Source organism: Dipodomys merriami, unplaced genomic scaffold, assembly GCF_024711535.1.
Source record: "Dipodomys merriami isolate MVZ:Mamm:240054 unplaced genomic scaffold, mDipMer1.0.p SCAF_5, whole genome shotgun sequence".
NCBI classification, from domain to species: domain Eukaryota; kingdom Metazoa; phylum Chordata; class Mammalia; order Rodentia; family Heteromyidae; genus Dipodomys; species Dipodomys merriami.
Window position 1 is genome coordinate 25,443,504 of NW_027206068.1, and position 18,554 is coordinate 25,462,057.

Below are 18,554 nucleotides of genomic sequence, written 5' to 3' on the forward strand. Positions count from 1 at the left end.
GCCGACCAGCCCTGCCCCCCCAGCCCCCACCCCGGGCCGGGCGCGGGGAACACCGACCCCCCGGAGCCGCGCCGACGCCTCCCACCCTCTCCGCGCTCCGGGCTCCGGACGCGCACGCCGGCGCGGACCCGCCGCCCCCACGCGGGGACGTGGACGCGCTGAGAGCCAGCCACCCTCGCCGACGCCGCTTTAAAACAAAAGAGGCACCCGAGGGGGTGGGTCCTGGCCCTCCGCCCCCTCCGCGCGCGCAGCGGGGGCCTCCCCTGCCCGCCCCCTCGGCCCCAGCCCCGCGTGTGCGCATGAGCGCAGGCGCCTCCCTCGGTTCCTCCCAAGGCTAAACTTTTCTAATTCCCTTCTTTGGGCTCGGGGGCTGCCAGGAGCCGCCGGGGCACTCGGGCGCGGGGTGAGTGCGGACAGCACGGTCGCCGGGCGATCCCCCCCTTCCCCGGCGCAGCCCCCCTTCCGTGGGAGCAGCGGGACACCGAAGGGCCCCCTCTGCTCTCTCTGAACATTTACCCCCCCCCCCCCCGCCCTCCTCTACCTCTCCAGAAAGGAAACCGGGAAGGGAAGGTCGGCCGCTCGGCAGACGTGCGCTCGCTCCTGGACCGTGTCCCCTGCGCTGCGGGCGGGACTGGACATGGGGCTGCTCCCGGTGCTCGCCTTCAGCTGCTGGGGTAAGTCAGAGAGGGAGGGTGCGGCCCGGGGCGGGGGGTCACCGGGGAAGAAAACCCCCAAGCCCGGTGCTCGGGCTTTGAGGGGAGCCTGGTGGAGGGGGAGGATCGGGAGGGGAATGGTTGGAGATGACGCCCCTGGGTTCCATCGCCACCGCCCTCGGCTCGGTCGTGGCTGGGGACGCCGGGGACCCGCGTCCGCGGGGGGCTCTGCGCCCCGCGCTCCTGCGGCTCCCGGTTCTGCAGCGCCCCCCGTCCCCCCCCCGACCCCGCTGGCCCGCAGGGGCTCTCGGGCGGCGGCGCTCGATCGCGGGCTGGCTGGGGAGCCTCCCCGAACAGTCCATTCATTTACTCAGGAAAAGCGCCCGAGCCCCGCAGGCTTCGCCCGGGAAGCTGACCGGGGCCATGTGGCTTTCATTAAGCACCGCGGTCTGCCTGGCGGTGGCACCGGGAACAGCCGGACCGAATAAGCTTCCCTGGAATGGCGAAGCGAGGAAGCCTCTCCGGAACCGCGGGGTCTAACCAACCCGCCATGCCCCTCGGGGACGAAGCGGCGTCCGCCACCGGCGCCGCGCTCCCTCCTCCGGGCCTCGCCGGGGTGCCGGCGCGTGCACGCGGGACCCTCTCACGCTCACCGCTGTCCACGTGCACACGGCGCCGGGAGGGCGAGTGCCGCCACGCGCACGCGGGGTCGCACGCGCGGCGGTGCGGAGCGCGGTGGCCCCGCACGCAGGCGGAGGCGGCGGCGCCGCACCTCCACCTGGAGCGCCGGGGGCGGCTCCCCGGGGCCCGACCGGCAAGGCGCCGGCGTCGGGTGCGCTTTCCCCGCAGCGATGCGCCCGGCCGGCCGCCGGGCAGCCCGGGATGACGGGTTGCGGGGGTTCCTTCCACGCCCCTGCCTCCTCGCCCTCTCCTTCGCTTGTCTGGTCATTGCATCCTTTCTGGGTAATCCCCCCCCCTTTTTTTCTTTTCTCCTGAATCCTCTCCGTCCCCGCCTCCTGCTTGTTCCTTTCCACCTCGTTCCTCTGCCCCCAACCTTGTCCCTTATCCCTCCTGTAGCCTTGTGCGGAGCCCGAGTGCGCGCCCAGGAACCCGACTTCAGCTACGGCTGTGCGGAAGGCAGCTGCTACCCTGCCACGGGCGACCTCCTCATTGGCCGAGCCCAGAAGCTCTCCGTGACCTCGACGTGCGGACTGCACAAGCCCGAGCCCTACTGCATCGTCAGCCACCTGCAGGTGAGGGCTGGTGCCCCAGTGCCCGCGCCGCCCCCGCCGCCTCCTCCTCTTCCTCCTCCTCCTTTCCAGAGCTAAGGGGCAGGCAGGCCCTGGAGACTCCCAGCATCCTGCCAGCAATCCCGATCGGAAGCGCAGCCAGGCGGGGAGTCCTGGGGTTCGGCTGGTAGCTCACTGACCCCGCGCCTCCATCTCCGTTTGCACAGTTGCATCCGCCAAACACTTCCTGCCGTCCTCCAGCCACACCACTATCTGTGTGGAAATTCAGGGCTGCAGACAGACAGCCCTGGCCCCCTGCTCTGTGCCCTGCCCCAGCCCAGGAACTCTAAAAAGACTTGGGTTGTGGAGTCATTGTTAAAAAAATACACACATTCAAGATGGTGTATCTTCTTCTTTCTATAGGAGTGGTGATCTCAAGTTTCCCCTTCATCTTTCACTTGAGTTATTATAAGGATCTTCCAGACCATGATGCTTTGCAAAATGATTCCAGTCACTGAACCCCATCTTCTCCTGCCTTGATACTGTGCCCATTTATCTCCATTAGATAATTTAGTTCAGCTTCCTTTATTCCCAAGTGCGCTTGTTGCTATGGCACCCTGATAGTGGAAGACCAAAATGAAATTTCAGGGAGTTACCTGCTTCTAAAAGTGGACCCAAATTGTAGATTTCAAAGGTCATAGTTTTATACATTCAGGACTAATCTAAAAGCAGACCCAAAGCATCAATCATTCTGAACCAGAATCCATTTCCTTGATTTTTTTTTTAAGTGGGAAGATCCCCTGTTGTCTCTTAACTAAAACAGGAGATGTTAGGAAGAACAGACAGGGTAAGTTCTAAGCTCATTGCTCAGAGCTGGGCCAGCTCAGCCACCTGGGCATCCCCCCTTCAGAAGGACCGAGTGGCCTGTGGTTTGCATGGCAGATGCCTTAAAATGGAGTCCTTTTTACAAAGCAGACTGTCCATTCTAGAGACATGATAAATTTAAAGCAAAGGAATGTGGCAAAGTGGATTCCGCTCATTTGCTTCCAGATTTATACTGAGATGTCTAGACTGCTTCCTCTTTGACTAGAAGGGAAATTATAATTAAACTCCTTTTTTAAAGTTCTGGTAATTGTTCTTCAGTATTAGTTTCCTTGACTACCAAGTTAATGAAGGCAGTTGATGTTACCTTTTCTAAAATTAACATTCAAATTTTACCTAAACGGTTGTGCTAACAAGTACTTCAGAGGTCCGGATATCCTGTAAATGAATCACTAAAGTCTGAAATTAGCTTTGAGCAGAGTGCAAACTGCTTGTCTTTTAAAAGCAAGTTGGGCCCGACTCTGCTTTGTGCCATTAGCCGTGAAATAGTGGTTGCTTTTTACAGATAACCTGGGTCTAAAAGGAATAGGCATGTGCTTTCTCAAGCAGTGGGCATAAAATCTGAGATAGGGTGCTTTTGTTCCAGTCTCCCTGAATTCCTGAATTAATTGTAGTCTCTGTTGTTTTGATGTTGTTGATACATCAAAGACCTTTTGAATGGTCCTTTAGTGGTAGTAACTAACTAGAAAAATACAAAGGTAAAAAATATAGTCGTTAGATTTTGTTGGGCCTTATATCACCATTGGCTAAATTCTATTTACAAGATATTAATAGGTCTCTGTATTTCAGTCGTAGTGTCATCCTTAGACTTTAATAATATGAATTCCAGCAAATGTAGGTACAGAGCAAATCTCCATATAGAAAAGGAGCTATTAAATCATGTTGCCTTGGGCTGTGCAAAAGAAGAGAATGCTTCTGACCTTCCTGCCCTGGTGACTGTGGTTCCTATTTTAGGGAGAAAGAAAATGAAAGATTTAAAGCTATTCAAGAGCCAAAATCCATCTTTATTCCAGTTTATGCCTCAGTTCATAGTGGTCCCAATATGACAGGCCAGCCCAGTGCCACCTGGCAGAGGTATTCTGAGCTGGTTATATGTAGTCCTATTCCTCATTTACTGCTTGGGCAAAGCAGAAACTAAGATACCCCAAGGCCGTTGTAAATATTGCTGCTTAATGCTTGGTTTCTGCCTTATTTAGGTTTGGAAAAATCAGGCCACGTGATTGGATTTTTTTTTCCCTCTTAATTTGCTTTATGTCAGCAAAAACTCCTAATACCTCTTCTGCATTTTACTCTAGAGTAAGCTACTCCAGCTATTTCTTGAGATTAAGATTTAAGCCTAGAAATTTGATTTTGATTAAATTAGTCTCAGGAAACAATGCCTTCTTTCACTGTTGACCTTGAGTTTGTAGAGAGGAAGGAATCATTTTCAGGAATATTTTAGACTCTTAAAGGGAAAGATATGACAAGTTTTTAAGTGATATTGGCACATCTGTCTCAAAGCTAGTGGTTTAATTTTTGGATTGTGGGCTCTTTTTTGTTTGTTTGTTTTGTTTTTTAATGAAATTACTCCTTAAATTCATGAAATTAACTTGCTTTCAGGAGGACAAGAAGTGCTTCATTTGCAACTCCCAAGATCCTTATCATGAGACCCTCAATCCTGACAGCCATCTCATTGAAAATGTGGTCACTACATTTGCTCCAAACCGCTTAAAGATTTGGTGGCAATCTGAAAATGGTATGTGGTTGATGTGGGAAGTTCTGTGCAGTGTGATTGATAACCTAGATGGGGTTTACATGCCCCTTGTGTTTGTAATTCTCATTGGCTCTTCTTCCCTGTAATTAGCGATTAGCGTTTGACAGATTTACTGCCTGGAGCACTAACGTTCCATGGTAAAATCTGGTCCTCCTTCCTAAGGTATGCATTCTCTAGGAAAGCAGTCTTTTGTGCGAGACAGGAGTGTGTATTCCATAATTCTCATTGGGGTGGGTGTGAGGGCTCTTGAGTGCCAGAGACCAGTGAGAGAAGGGTATGAAAGACAGTGTTGACCTCTGGCCCTTCATCCACAGAACATAGCAGCTTTTGTTGTTATTGGCTCCAAAGGAAAGGGCAAAAATCGCAGCCCACCCCCATTTCCCTTTCAGCTATAGAGAATTTCATATTAGTAACAATAGTAGCGTGAATAAGCACTTTAATGGAATTTTGAAGTCTATCAATGTGATAATGACTTCAGGTTCCCAGTAGTTGTGGGTGCCCAGACCCTTTGTCTTTTTTTTTGGCCATTTGGACTTTGAGTTAGTAAGTTCATTAGTTCATTGAATAGATATTAGTTACTATTGCCATGAAACTCTGGCCACATAAAACTATATGATGAAATTTTGAGTAAGTATAGAGTTATTGTGGCTGTTATTAACAGTATTAATAGTAATTAATTAGTTTGGGGTTCTTGTTTTTCTTTCTGAGACAGGGTTTTGCTATTTATCTCAAGCTGACCTGAAACTCAGGATCCGACTGTCTCAGCCTCCTGAGTGCTGGTAGTACAGTGCACCTTCATTAGACTTTCTTTTGATAGTAACTTTCTTTGGTTTGAGCTTAGATTTAGACTGGAGCCAAACCCTCTATCCTTTTTGTTTTGGCTATTTTAAAAAATAGGATTAATGGGGCTGGGAAGGTGGCTCAGTGGTAGAGTGCTTGCTTTGCATGCATGAGGCCCTAGGTTCGATTCCTCAGCACCACATAAGCAGAAAAAGCTGGAAGTGATGCTGTGGCTCAAGTGGTAGAGCGCTAGCCTTGAGCTGAAGAGCTGAGGGACAGCGCCCAGGCCCAGAGTTCAGGCCCCACAACCGACCAAAATAAATAAATAAATAAAATAGGATTAATTAGCTGAATCAAGGGTGTTTTATTTTGAAATGTCCATATATACATGCAGTGTACCTTGATGTACCTAGTCCCTCTGCTCTGCTGGTTTTGAGATAGTGTTTCTACTGTATGCTGGAGCCAGCCTGGACCACAGTGCTGCTACTTATGCTTCCTGCACAGCTGGGATGACAGGCTCATGATTCCTTGCCCAGCTTTCTTCTTCTTCTTCTTCTCTTCTTCCTCCTGTTCCTCCTCCTCCTCCTCCTCCTCCTCCTTCTTTTTGTCAGTTGTGGAGCTTGAACTCTGGGCCTGGGCTCTGTCCCTGAGCTCTTCCACTCAAGGCTAACGCTCTACCACAAGCCACAGCGCCACTTCTGGTTTTCTGGTGGTTAATTGGAGATAAGAGTCTCATGTGCTTTCCTGCCTAGGCTGGCTTTGAACCATGATCCTCAGATCTCAGCCTCCTGAGGAGCTAGGATTACAAGCTTGAGACACCAGCACCTGGCATTTCTTCTTCTTCTTCTTTTTTTTTTTTTTTGTGAAGTCTCATGAACTTTTTATTTCAAACCCTGATCCTGTGTCCCTAAGCAGCTTGTATTACAGGTGTGAACCACTCACTCCATTAAATTCGTTGAAGAAAAAAAATGAAAGAAGGCCATAAGAGAAGTGAACCTATAAAGGCTGGCTGAAAAAAAATAACCAAGTCCCTTCATTAAGTGCCCTGCACTGAGAGCCCTCAGATGCCTGCAATCATTTATCCTTGTGTAAAGAGGAATTCCTTTCATGTCTTACCATTGACAATAATTGCAAAGATTTTTCTACAATACCTAGTTTTTTGGAAGGGATGGTTGGGTGTTCATTGGTCATTCTTGGGAATTCTTTGTTTAAGAATTTCATTGAGAGATGAGTTCTCAGAAACATGCACCATTTAGGTCCATTATAGTGGGAAGTTCTGGTTCTTACAGGAGAATTCTGGTTGATAGCTTAGTGTAAGAACAATTCTACAAATCTGAGTCAGAGGACTTTAAAATAGGATAACGCTATTCCTGCCTGTCCACATTCTTCAGCAAAACAGACAATTAGATGCCTGGACAATAGGCACCCATTTTAGACCATCAACATGCTTTAGTTCTTGGCACAAAATTTTTCTTAGTTCTCTCAGGATTTGATCAATTTCTACAGCTTTATTGGAACAAGAGAGTCCAAATGTCAGAAAGGTTTTCACTCAGAGGGCTTAAAATCTGTTATTCCAACAGAGATTAGAGAACATTTAGACATACGGAACAGAACGTGGCTTTTACAATGTCAGACTCTCATTTGCCTGATAGTTCACAATGGAAGACTGCTCTGTGAAGGTGACTCTGTATTTTGCACAGGTTTTCTTATACACATTGATACCAAGTCATGAATATGCAGGCTCAGAGACAACTTGAAATGTAAGGCTACTTTCTACTTATTCACAGTTCTTATGCACCATAAAATGATATTTCTTTTTTCTTTTTTCTTTTTCTTTTTTTTTTTTTTACCCCAGGCTACAGAATACTCCTCTTCCTCCTCAGCCTGGAAAATGCTGGGATTACTGATATAAATCATCATACCTTGGTTATGGAATAGTCCTATTTCTTTTCCTTGGATTTTCTTTCTCAAAATAAAAAAGAGATGAGCTAGGTGCCAGTGGCTCACCCCTATAATCCTAGCTAACTCGAGGCTAAGATCTGAGGATCAAGGTTCAAAGCCAGCCTAGACAGGAAAGTCCAAGAGACTCTTATCTCCAGTTAATCATCAGAAAATGAAATGGCTTTGTGGCTCAAAGTGGTAGAACTCTAGCCTTCAGTGAAAAAGTTCAGGGGCAGCACCTAGGCCCTGAGTTCAAGCCCCATGACTGACCAATAAATAAAAGCTGAAAAAAGAAAAACCAAACCCCACAGTGCTTTATCAGTCTGTAAATCTAAATGGAATGTGCTTTAGGGACACTTGTGACTGTAAATATTCTTATGTTACAGAAATGGTACTAGTCTTGCTTTGTACTTCATATTATTTCATTTTCTCTTTTTGAACAAATATTACAAATATTTAGACCGTTAGCAGTAAAATAGCTTTTTCATGCTATAGTTCTTGGCACAGAAATTTTCTTAGTTCTCTCAGGATTTGATCAGTTTCTACAGCTTTATTGGAACAAGAGAGTCCAAATGTCAGAAAGGTTTTCACTCAGAGGGCTTAAAATCTCTGTCACTCCAACAGAGGAAGAAGAGCTTGGAAGAGGCCAGACGTACAGATGTTTAGCTAACATTCTACTAAAAAATATCCAGAGTAGTTTTGTAATGTGTTTTTTTTTTTTTTTTTACAATAAGTTAGATAAGGTTCATTAGTATGATTATAGTGTTTTTCTTTAACATTCCAACTAACTCATATCCGTTCCAGTGACCACTTTCCCGCCCACCCCCCTGCCCCCAGTCAACTTGGTAGGTTGCCAGCAGGAGAGATTATTTCAAAAGGTCCTGCTAGTTTCCTGAAAATACACCAGGCTGTGACATGATTCACTCTGACACATTCCTGTCTTCCTGCATTTAAGACTTCTTTTGCTCTGGAAGATGGGCCTCTAAAGTGCTTCTAACTTCTGAAAGGTGGAAAAGTCTATTTGAACCAGTGGGTAGGAAGGTGGGGGGGGGTGCTGCCCACCCTGGAATTCTAGTGGCCTCCTTAGCATGTCAAGTGGGACCAACTGACCCTCAGGGCACAGAGCAAAAGTTTGCTTGTTTGTTCAGGCTTTCTTCCTGAAAGAGAAGATGTTAGTGTTTGTTCTGGGCCAGTTGATTTATTTGACTGGTTCTTTGTCTCTTTGGTGTTGTTTTTTGGTTGTGGAAGTCACATTCAAAGGGTGTCTCACTGGGGATAGGTTTTTCTTAAGTTGGTATGGAACTAACATGTGGTGGACGTGTGCTTCTTTACTTATGTAGAGAAAAGAGAGCATTTGTGTTTGTCCTGGAAGAGCGTCCAGTGCCTGTGCCTCAGCCTGTAAGCTGACCTCCTACTGTGTACAGGAAGAGCCCCTCTTCTCTTTTCACAATTTTGGCTTAAGAGGGTTGGTGGGACAACATTTCTCTTGTTTCTAAGCAAGAGATGTCTGACTTGACCTGTGGAGGGGCTTTGGGCTAGATCTAGTGTCATTTCAGGGAGTGAAACTCGAGGGATTGTGAAGAACAGTAGAATCAGTACAGCGTGGCCTCATCGCCTGAATAAAGGCAAAGGATCCGCGTTAACAGCTTTAGATGCAAAGAAGATTTCTATGACGAGTTCGAAGATAATTTAAGGAAATAGCTGCGGCTGACCTCAAATGTTCCCTTCACCTTACCGTTCCCTTCTTTATTGTTACTATTGTTTTTTTCATCTATAGGTGTGGAAAATGTAACTATCCAACTGGATTTGGAAGCAGAATTCCATTTCACTCATCTTATAATGACTTTCAAGGTAAGAAGTCCTATACCTTTCCCACAAATGACCTGTGAGAGCACAGTATAATTTCCCCTGTTCAGAAAGAATGTGGTCTAAATGGGAACTTCAAGACCCTTGTTGCTATAAATTGTGATAATTGAGAAGCTTTTAAAACATGGGCCTGAATAACTACCTTTACCAAATACCTTATCTTCACAGCAATAAGTAGACAGTCTCTCTGCTAAGCCAACTGTCTCTATGCTATTCAACTGTAAACTTTGTACTTAGAGAGCTTTTAATTTCCCCATGGGAGAGGCAGCATTGACTCCATCCCAAACCACAATAAAACATCTGGAGAGAATATATCTCTGATCCCATGTGTTTATGTTTTAATACTGAGTTTGGAAACTGAAAAAGAAATTTAGTTTTAAAGGTTTTGCAGAATTTGTGGGGACAGTTTCTGAAAAAATGTGTGAGCCTAGCTAAATGCAGATTTTTCTCACCATTTTCTTTTTTCTCCCCATTTTTCTTTTTGAGATGTAAAATGACTCCGGGAGTAGGGAATGTCTCTGTACAAAGTCCCTTTGTTTCTTTTCAAGCAGCTGCCTGAAAATGACAGCCTTCACAAGGCTTAAAGTACATATTGGCCTGCATAAAACCCATAATTTGCTTATTGCTTCCAAGATGAAAATCACTTTTGGATGGTTTTCAGTGGGTGTTTGGGGCCTTATCTTCACTCACTCAGGTTAGGAAAAGATACCAGGGATAGTTTACCCTGTGGACCAGGGACCTTCAAAGTTCCACCTGGGTCTGCTATAAAAGCCTGGGAGGCCAAGAAGCAAGGGTGGGCGTGGGAGTCAGAACGAGACTAGGAGAGACATTGAACCATGCAATTCCCAAGCCTGCCCTTGTCACCCCTCAACCCCAAACAACCCATAGTGACTGCTGGGGTGACAGGTTTACACTGACACCTGATACTGAGTGCTGAAGATGGCTTGACTACATAACTCCAAGACTCCTAGTCACTGAACTGGTGGTTCAGTTGAAACTCAGCCCTAATACACTCTGCTTCCCTCAGTGTCAGGTAACACCTATAACATTAAAAGTCATCTTTTTATTAGGGTCCTTTTGCTTTGAGGAGGGCATCTTCTCTGCTCACAGACATGCCTGGTTTTAAATTCATTTATATTCAAAAGTGCTCTGGGCACAGATTCTGTAGGTGAATACTTATTCAAGAGAATGCAATGGAATTCTGCACATGGGTGCAAGAGGTCAGGCCGAGGAGGTGGTGGCTGAAGTGAGCTGTGTGCTGTGGGTACAAGTTGCCAGACCAGGAGAGAACAACCCTCAGGCTCTAGCTCCAGTGAGCAGAGCAGCATGTGTGGGGCTGGGCATTCTTGGGTGTGAGCCCTGTTTCACCCCATCCTGGCAAGGATGGTCAGAGCTTTGTCTTCCTTGTCAGGAAGAAAACCAAGATCTCTGTTATAGCATCATTCAAAAACCACAGTATGCTGCTACATGGGTAGTTGATAACATAATCTTTTTTTTATGAGTCTAAAACTACCTAGATCAGTGATACCATTAGCAGTAGTGAAGATGGGAAGGGAAAAGGCAGAGGAGGAAGCTGGAGGAACATGCTTATTTTCACCCAGGCTGGCCATGTTGATGTGCAGTGGGTTTTGGTAGACTAGTAAAACCCATTCTTCAGATGCCCAGTATGTAGCCAGCTGTTTCCAGACTTTTGATTATCATGCATTCAGAAGCAACTGTGCAGCTACATGAGGCCCAAGAAGGTTGATGGGTAAGCAGGGAGCCGGAAAGCTTTCTGTCCTGTAGGTGAAGTGTGTTTTGTTCTGGTTTCCAACAGCTTCTTAACTCTACGGGAAACTGGATAATTTGACATTGGCCCTTTGGGATTTAGAAGTTTCCAGAAAGGTGGGAGAAGGAAGTGCTACAAGGACTGGCTTCTGGGCTTCTCTCTGTCCCTTTTGACACAGAGATATGAGACAAGGCGTTCCCTTCTAACCCTCCCGTGTCTCCCCAGCTGGAGCCCAGCCTTGTGGGAAAAGCACATGCCTGCCTGGCATGTGTTAAACACTGGAGTTCCTCTCCCTTAATTTAAAATCCTTAATCCAATGCTCTGTCCAGTTTAATAAAGTATTATTTTCTTCTGTTCCTAGAAAGGTGAAAAAGTAACTTGAATGATTGTCAAAATGTGAATCTTTCACTTTCTTGCCTTTGAATCCTTTTTCAGAGAAAAATGCCTGTTTCAGGCCTCTGTTAGTTTTTTTTGGGGGGGTTCATATCATAGCTGGAGGATGGCTCCTCCAGCTTCTTAATTTCCTCAAATCAACAGTTTTTTATGTCTGTATTTGTATCTCACTGGGTTAAATGCAGTGTATGGACTGTAGGTGGGCCACTGGCTGCTACCATGTGGCAGTCATGCATCTCTTGAATGACTAAATGAAGACATGAAGGAGTGAATACTCAAACTCAGTCATATGATTGGCATGGTGGCTAACTATACTAGAATTTACTTTTAAGGCCTGTTCATAATCAGCTTCTAAAGAGAAACAGCTCACTAATCTACCAGGGTGGGAAAAGGCAGAATTTAGAGACCAGACCCTTTCCTTGCAAGAATAGGCTCCACGAGCAGCCTGAAGTGTCTGAAATCAGGCCACAGTGAGAAATGCCAGCTGTGTGCAGGCAGGGCTTGTGGCACACAGCGAGTGACAATTTCATCTGCAATTTTGAAAAGGATTAGCAATCAACTCTCTTTGTTCCCCACCTTGTAGACATTCCGTCCAGCTGCTATGCTGATAGAGCGGTCATCTGACTTTGGGAAGACCTGGGGTGTATACAGATACTTCGCCTATGATTGTGAGAGCTCCTTCCCAGGCATTTCCACTGGCCCCATGAAGAAAGTGGATGACATAATCTGTGACTCCCGATACTCTGACATAGAACCCTCAACAGAAGGAGAGGTCTGTTTGCTTCTTGATTTTACATTCTACTTGCTAGTCTATACTTTTTGATCACAGCCAAAATACCAATTCCTCTTGTATCTATTTTTAGGTGATATTTCGTGCTTTAGATCCAGCTTTCAAAATAGAAGATCCTTATAGCCCAAGGATACAGAGTAAGCATGTTTTCAAATAAAAGCATAGATGGGAAAGAACACTCAGAGAATAAGTATTGCCCTAGAGCATACCACCCAGAATCCAGATATTCAGTACTAAATCCACCTACATTTTCTTCCTCTTCAGTACCCTACCAGAAGCTTCTAAAATTATGGGTAGTCCATCTTCACAGTAATCAATCTGTCAAGAGTGCTCAAGCAATTATGTTAATTATGCTACCTTATTTACTTGGTTGCTCAGTACATTAGAATGTACAAAAGTATTGTAACAAAAGTGTCTCCAGACTACAATTGCTCAAGTAAAATAAAAAGTTACTTCCTCTTATCTACATTATTCAGAGGGATTTTCAGACAATAAAATGTAACTCAACTGCCATAATTAGGCTCATCAGATAAAATACAGGATGGTATCTAGTTAAATTTGAGTTGCAGATAAATAATACATTCTTTAAAATATATATACAGTACTTTTGTCTAGTCAAGGTGTGTGTCCCATACAATGTTTGTGGTTAGTATAACAAAGTTCCATGTAACGGTTGGATTATGCTCTTACTAAAAAATGTAATTCAAAGGTACCAATTCAAATGTAACTGATCATAGGTTACTTTCATTTTTTTAAATGTGATAATCCTAGCTATAAGGCCACCCAAGTAGAGTTAGATCACCATCAACATGTCCTCATCCTAATCTGTGAAGTGCAAGCAAATTTCCTATAAAGAAACCTGGAAGTTGTCCATGATCTGGACAACTTCCTATTAGCTACAGTTCACATCTTCCTAGCCATAGTTACATGACTGTTTTACAGGAGACACCGGGTAGCATCTCTGGCTTAGAGGTCATTTGTTCTGCTAAAAGTTTTGGCAAGGCCAGGTGCTGGTGGCTTATGACTGTAATCTACTCAGGAGGCTGAGATCTAAGGATCATTGTTCGTGGTTCAAAGCCAGTATGGACAAATAAGTCCATGAGACATTTATCTGTAAACCAGCAAAAAGCTAAAAATGGAGGTATGGTTCAAGTGGTAGGTAGAGTACTCTAGCCTTGAACAAAATAAGCTAAGAAAGAGCATGAGGCAACAAAACAAACAAAAACCCCATCTTGACAAAGGGTTTTTATTAAAGGAATATGGAAAGAAAGAATACTGAGGGGAATTCAGAAATGTCAGCCAGGCTCAGTGTATGGTGAAGATTGTATTTCCGTTTAATAGAAGAAAAACGGAGGCTCAGAGAGTCAGATTCCATCCGTGAAGCGTTGTGGCTATTCAGTGGCAGGCAGAACTTAAAGGCATGTGTTAGGATTTGCAGTTCAGAGCTCTTTTCCAGTGTTCACCAAATATGCCATTACAGGATTACATTTTCATCTTCTTGGGAAGCAGAATGTGCAGTAATTAAACTAATGGGCTTTCGAGACAGACCTGGATTTAATCCCAGTTCTATCACATTGCAGCTATGTGACCTGGGACAAGTAATTTACTTAAAACTTTTTTTTTTTAGGCTGGAAGGGGGTGGAGCGGGGTGAGGAGCTCTTCTTTTCCTCTTTAAATGGAGATCATATTAACCTTAGGGTAGTTGTGTAAGAAAACGAGTTGTTATACGTAAATGACCAACCCAAATGCCCAATGTAGAAGTAATTAAAGCTGCTGCTGCTGCTGTTGATATTGTTGCTGTCATCCATAGTTTAGGAATTGATGGAGCTGGTCTTGGATGTCAGAGGACGGGCAAGCTGGCCTTGCTGTGAAGGTGCTATCCGTTGAGCAGAGGCAGGGTTAAGTCTTGCTGATCTTCCCCAGCTGTGCTTGGTCCTATTTTTAACCATGGAATTTCCAAGCTTAGAGGATAGAAGAATAGAAGACAGAGGTCCGGGGAATATTGTCAGCAAAGTGCTGCTTCCCTTTTTAAATTAATTTTACATGTGGCCCAGACTGTCTCTGGTCGGTGATTTTGCTATTCTGTTGCAAAACAAACATTTAATGGTATATCCAGCACCACGCCAATATCTGAGGGAGTAATGAGGCCATCCTTCCCTGTTTCAAAATCTGGTTGTGAAAACATCCCTAGGGGCTCTAGGATAAACAACAGCTCCCGAGTCCCTGAAGGATTCATCTGCCTCTTCCTAGGTGAGGTTATGTGGGATTTTAGGAATGGTGTTGCTACCTTTTTTTTTTTTCCTTTTGTGTTGGTCCTGGGGCTTGAATTTAGGGCCTGGACACTGTCCCTGAGCTTTTGCTCAAGGCTCGTGCTCTACCACTTGAATGATAGCTCTACATCTGGCTTTCTTGGTAGCTTATTGGAAATAAGTCTCATGGACTTTCCTGCCTGGGCTGACTTAGAACCAGAATCTCAGCTTCCTGAAAAGCTAGGAATGTAAGTGTGAGCCACCAGTGCCCAGCTTGGTGTTGCTTTTTATCATTCTAATTCTCGTGCTTTTCTTGTTGAGTGCCCAGAAGCATGCTTTTCATTTACCTTGCTATCAGAGGAACAAGGTTTCCTTAGCTGTCCCTGTCTCCTTTGAGGCTCACTGCAAAAGCAGTTTTCCTCGAGAAGACCTGTGAGTGATGCCTGGTGGTTGCTGTATATGGTCAGAGCACATGGGAGCCTGTCTGCTATTCTAAAGGCTTCCACAGAGATCAGTTTGGGAGTTTCTAAATACACCAGCTGCCCTTCGTATATGTCTTTGGCCTCTCATCAGTAGGTGCTTGTGCTCACTTTGCCAGAATATTTTGTACACGTGGCATTCATAATCATCGTTCAGTTCAGAAGACTCCTATTTTTTATTTTACAAAGAGCCTAAGTTTAATGCATACACATTCCCTTTTCACTCCTAGGCCTTTCTGTGATCTTCATTGTAAGCAAGGCATACATTATATAGATTTAAAGTTAGTATTTAGGGTTTGACAGTATCTGCTATACTAGGTGCTTTTGTCTTGAATTATAAGCTGTAAATATGCACAAATGAGAGCAAAGCTTACAAGCACTTTCAGGCTGCACAGTGCAGTGAGAGGACAGGTGGACCAGCCAGGTCTCCTGTGAGCCACTTCAGCAAGAACAGTTAGTAGAAACATTGGTATGGTAGGCTGACAAGCTCTTGGTTCACCCAGTGACTACAGAGGGTAGTTGATAGCCCAGCATCTGGAATCAACGTATGTCTACAGATCTAGAATGAAAGAGGAAAGATAAAAGAACCTGACATAGAAGTCACTTTTGTGTTGGAAGAAATAATTTGCCCTGACATCCTAATACTAAGCCCTTTATCCTTATGATACCATATTGATAAACATGGAATTGTGTTGTAAATCTAGAACAAAAAACAGCTGTGGACTAAAATGTTGCTTAAAGATATGGTCAAGGGCTGGGAGCATAGTGCAAGTGGCAGAGTATTGTCAGCAAGCAGGAAACTCTGGGTTCAACCCTTAATACTGCAACAAAACAAAGAACTTGGTCGGTCAGTCACCAGTGTGATTCAGTCACCTGTAATCCTAGCTGATATCTGCGAATTGTGGTTGGATTCCAGCCCAGACAGAAAAGTCTGTGGGATTCTTACTTCTAATTAACCAGCAAAAAGCCTGAAGTAGAGCTATAAGCTCAAGTTGGGAGAGTACCAGCCTTAAGTAGAAAAGCCAAGCTAGAACCCCAAGGCCTGAGTTCAAGCTCTAGTACTGGGTAGTACTGGGACACACACAAACACACACACACACACACACACACACACCCTGGGACACACACACACACACACACACACACACACACACACCGGGACACACACACACACACACACACACACACACACACACCCTCAGTCACAATATTCCTTCCCTAGATTATAGTTAATAGTGTTCAATCCACTTCAGTAACTTAGATTTCATTTTAAGTGGTGGGAAATTTCAGACAGCATTTTCTCCCCCAGAAATATGACACAAAATCTGCTCCTGTTATAGTAGCAATGAGAATTAGAGTGCTTTGATAAATCTTTTCCTACCTGGATGGAATTTCTGACGTTGACACTTAGTTGACACTGACACTAATTGCCGTGGGAGCCAGATGGCATTGCAGAACTCTAGATTACTGGATGCCAGTGGGTTCTGGCAGTCAGACAGCTGCATTCTTGGCGTTTCTCCACTTTCACACTTCTTTCTGACATGTTGGCCTGCAAAGAGACCCATCGTGGAATAAGTGTTCTCATTAAACTAAGGCTTCCAGCAACGGTCACACTATGTCAGGCTTTACAACTGTCATTAGATGATTATCCAAGAGGAATCAACTTTACTAAAGTCATCTGCGTTTAGCAAGTCTTTCCCCTAAAGAGAAATGATGTGTAACTACAGAATAATTCTTGCCCATTGGATCAGACTTTTCCTCTTCTTTGTTGGCGTCCATAGATCTTCTGAAAATCACCAACTTGAGGATCAAGTTTGTGAAGCTGCATACGTTGGGAGATAACCTTTTGGATTCCAGAATGGAAATCAGAGAGAAGTACTATTATGCGGTGTATGACATGGTGGTTCGAGGAAACTGCTTCTGCTACGGCCATGCCAGTGAATGTGCCCCTGTGCACGGATTCGATGAAGAAGTGGAAGGAATGGTGAGCCAACTTCTCTTATGGCTTTCTCCTAGACGTGTGTGATTCTGAAAGCAAGCTGAGGCTTTTCCAGCTTCCCCGCCCCCCTTTAGCCAGGGATTTGGCTTTCCAGACTTAGATTTAGCCCTTGCACCATATTGGTGGTTGATTGCTGAATTTCTCTTTGAAGAGTCTTAAACTATGAGAATATACAGATTGTTCATTTCATAGAATTAATTTTTGTACTTAGTTGCTATAGGTTATTGCTAAAGTAGATGTTTTAGTCACTAAGGATTAAGAAGTTGTCTAAATAACAATTGAGTCTGCCTTTATGTTAGGGAAGATTAAAAAACCACAGGTATTCAGTCTCTACGCTAGAAATTGAAAATTGATCCTAGTCCAAAGAAACTGGAAATTTTAACCCAGGACCTTGTGATATCATTTAGCAACCAAATGGAGGATTTTTTCTGTCTTTTCCTATTGATTTCATTCCTTTCTCACTTTTATTCTGTGTTTGCAAACTACATTGTAAAACTTATCATCAGTTGTTGGAGGGTTTCAATTCACAAATGTCAATTTATGAGTATAGTGCATCTTGCTCAGTGTCACCTTCTCCATCATTCTTTCCTATTGCCCCCAACCCTAGCCATCTCCTCAAAATACCTGAGTCCATTTTCACACATAGAAATTACATATATTTTTAAACAGAGGATATGAATGATCTGTCAAATGGCTAGAAAACAATAGCTTATTCTGCCCAACTTAAATTACGTGGTTTCCAGTTGTTTCTTACAGATGTCTGATTTTCAGGCCAGACAGGAAATTAGTGCAGGAAGAGCTCCTCCTCTGTCGAGGGGGAAACTAAGGAATAAGTACTTTGCTAAAACACGCTGAGTGTCTGGGTGGTGAGGCTGAGAGCTGAGGATTTCAGTTTGAAGCCAGCTAGAGTAAGGAAGTCCATGAGACTCTTATCTCCAATGAAGCACCAGAAAGCTGGAAGTGACGCTGTGGCTCCAAGTGGTAGAGTGCTAACCTCGAGCAAAAAAAAGCTTAGGGACAGTGCCCAGGCCCTGAGTTCAAGCCTCAGGACTGACAAAAAAAAAAGCCCTGAGTGAGGAGCCTTGCCCCTGGACTCCTTCCACTGGTGATGGGTGTGCCTTGCTATGTTTCTTTCACTCAGCCCTTCTAAAACTCCTGCCTCTCCTTTATTCTGGTTAGAAGTTTCCTGCAAACAAGGGAGATATTTCTTAAAGTTCAAAGAGAGGGCTATGCCTCTCATCTCATGTCTCCATCTTTCTAAGAATGCTGGTATTTACTTTGCATTGTTCCCATCTATGTAGTTGATGTCATGACTGTGTGTCAGAGTTGGTTGCTCCACTTATTCAGATGCCATAGTCTGCAATGTAGGCTTTGGAGCTGTTTTTTGGTTTATATACAACCAAGGAGAGGATTGTAATCTGGAATTAACTACACTTTGGTCAATACTGGTGTAAAAGAGGAGGGACCTGTTGGTCCTGTTCCTGAGTTCTGTTCTGTAGAAAGCAGAAGTAAGGTAACATGTTTGTGGGCATGTGTGGTGGAAATCCTTGAAATAGTGTATCTTGGATCTATTGAAAAGCAAATTAGGGCTGGGAAGGTAGCTCAGTGGTAGAGCACTTGCCTTGCGTGCATGAGGCCCTGGGTTCGATTCCTCAGTACCACATAAGCAAAAAGAAAAAAGCCGGAAGTGGCGCTGTGGCTCAAGTGATAGAGCGCTAGCCTTGAGCTGAAGAGCTGAGGGACAGCGCCCAGGCCCAGAGTTCAGGCCCCAC

At 45.0% G+C, this 18,554-nt stretch overlaps 1 protein-coding gene across 1 annotated transcript in view; it reads left to right on the forward strand.

Annotated features, from left to right (window-relative positions):
* The first annotated feature begins 317 nt into the window (after window positions 1–317).
* Window positions 318–18,554, forward strand: part of Lamb1 (laminin subunit beta 1) — a 74,359-nt gene continuing 56,122 nt past the window's right edge. Inside the window, exons 1-8 of the mRNA XM_069996222.1 lie at window positions 318–403; window positions 550–674; window positions 1,731–1,906; window positions 4,364–4,499; window positions 9,016–9,089; window positions 11,849–12,037; window positions 12,129–12,192; window positions 16,565–16,767. Of these exons, the coding sequence (XP_069852323.1) occupies window positions 638–674; window positions 1,731–1,906; window positions 4,364–4,499; window positions 9,016–9,089; window positions 11,849–12,037; window positions 12,129–12,192; window positions 16,565–16,767 (879 nt within the window). The 5' untranslated portion in view covers window positions 318–403; window positions 550–637. The remainder of the gene's footprint in view (window positions 404–549; window positions 675–1,730; window positions 1,907–4,363; window positions 4,500–9,015; window positions 9,090–11,848; window positions 12,038–12,128; window positions 12,193–16,564; window positions 16,768–18,554) is intronic.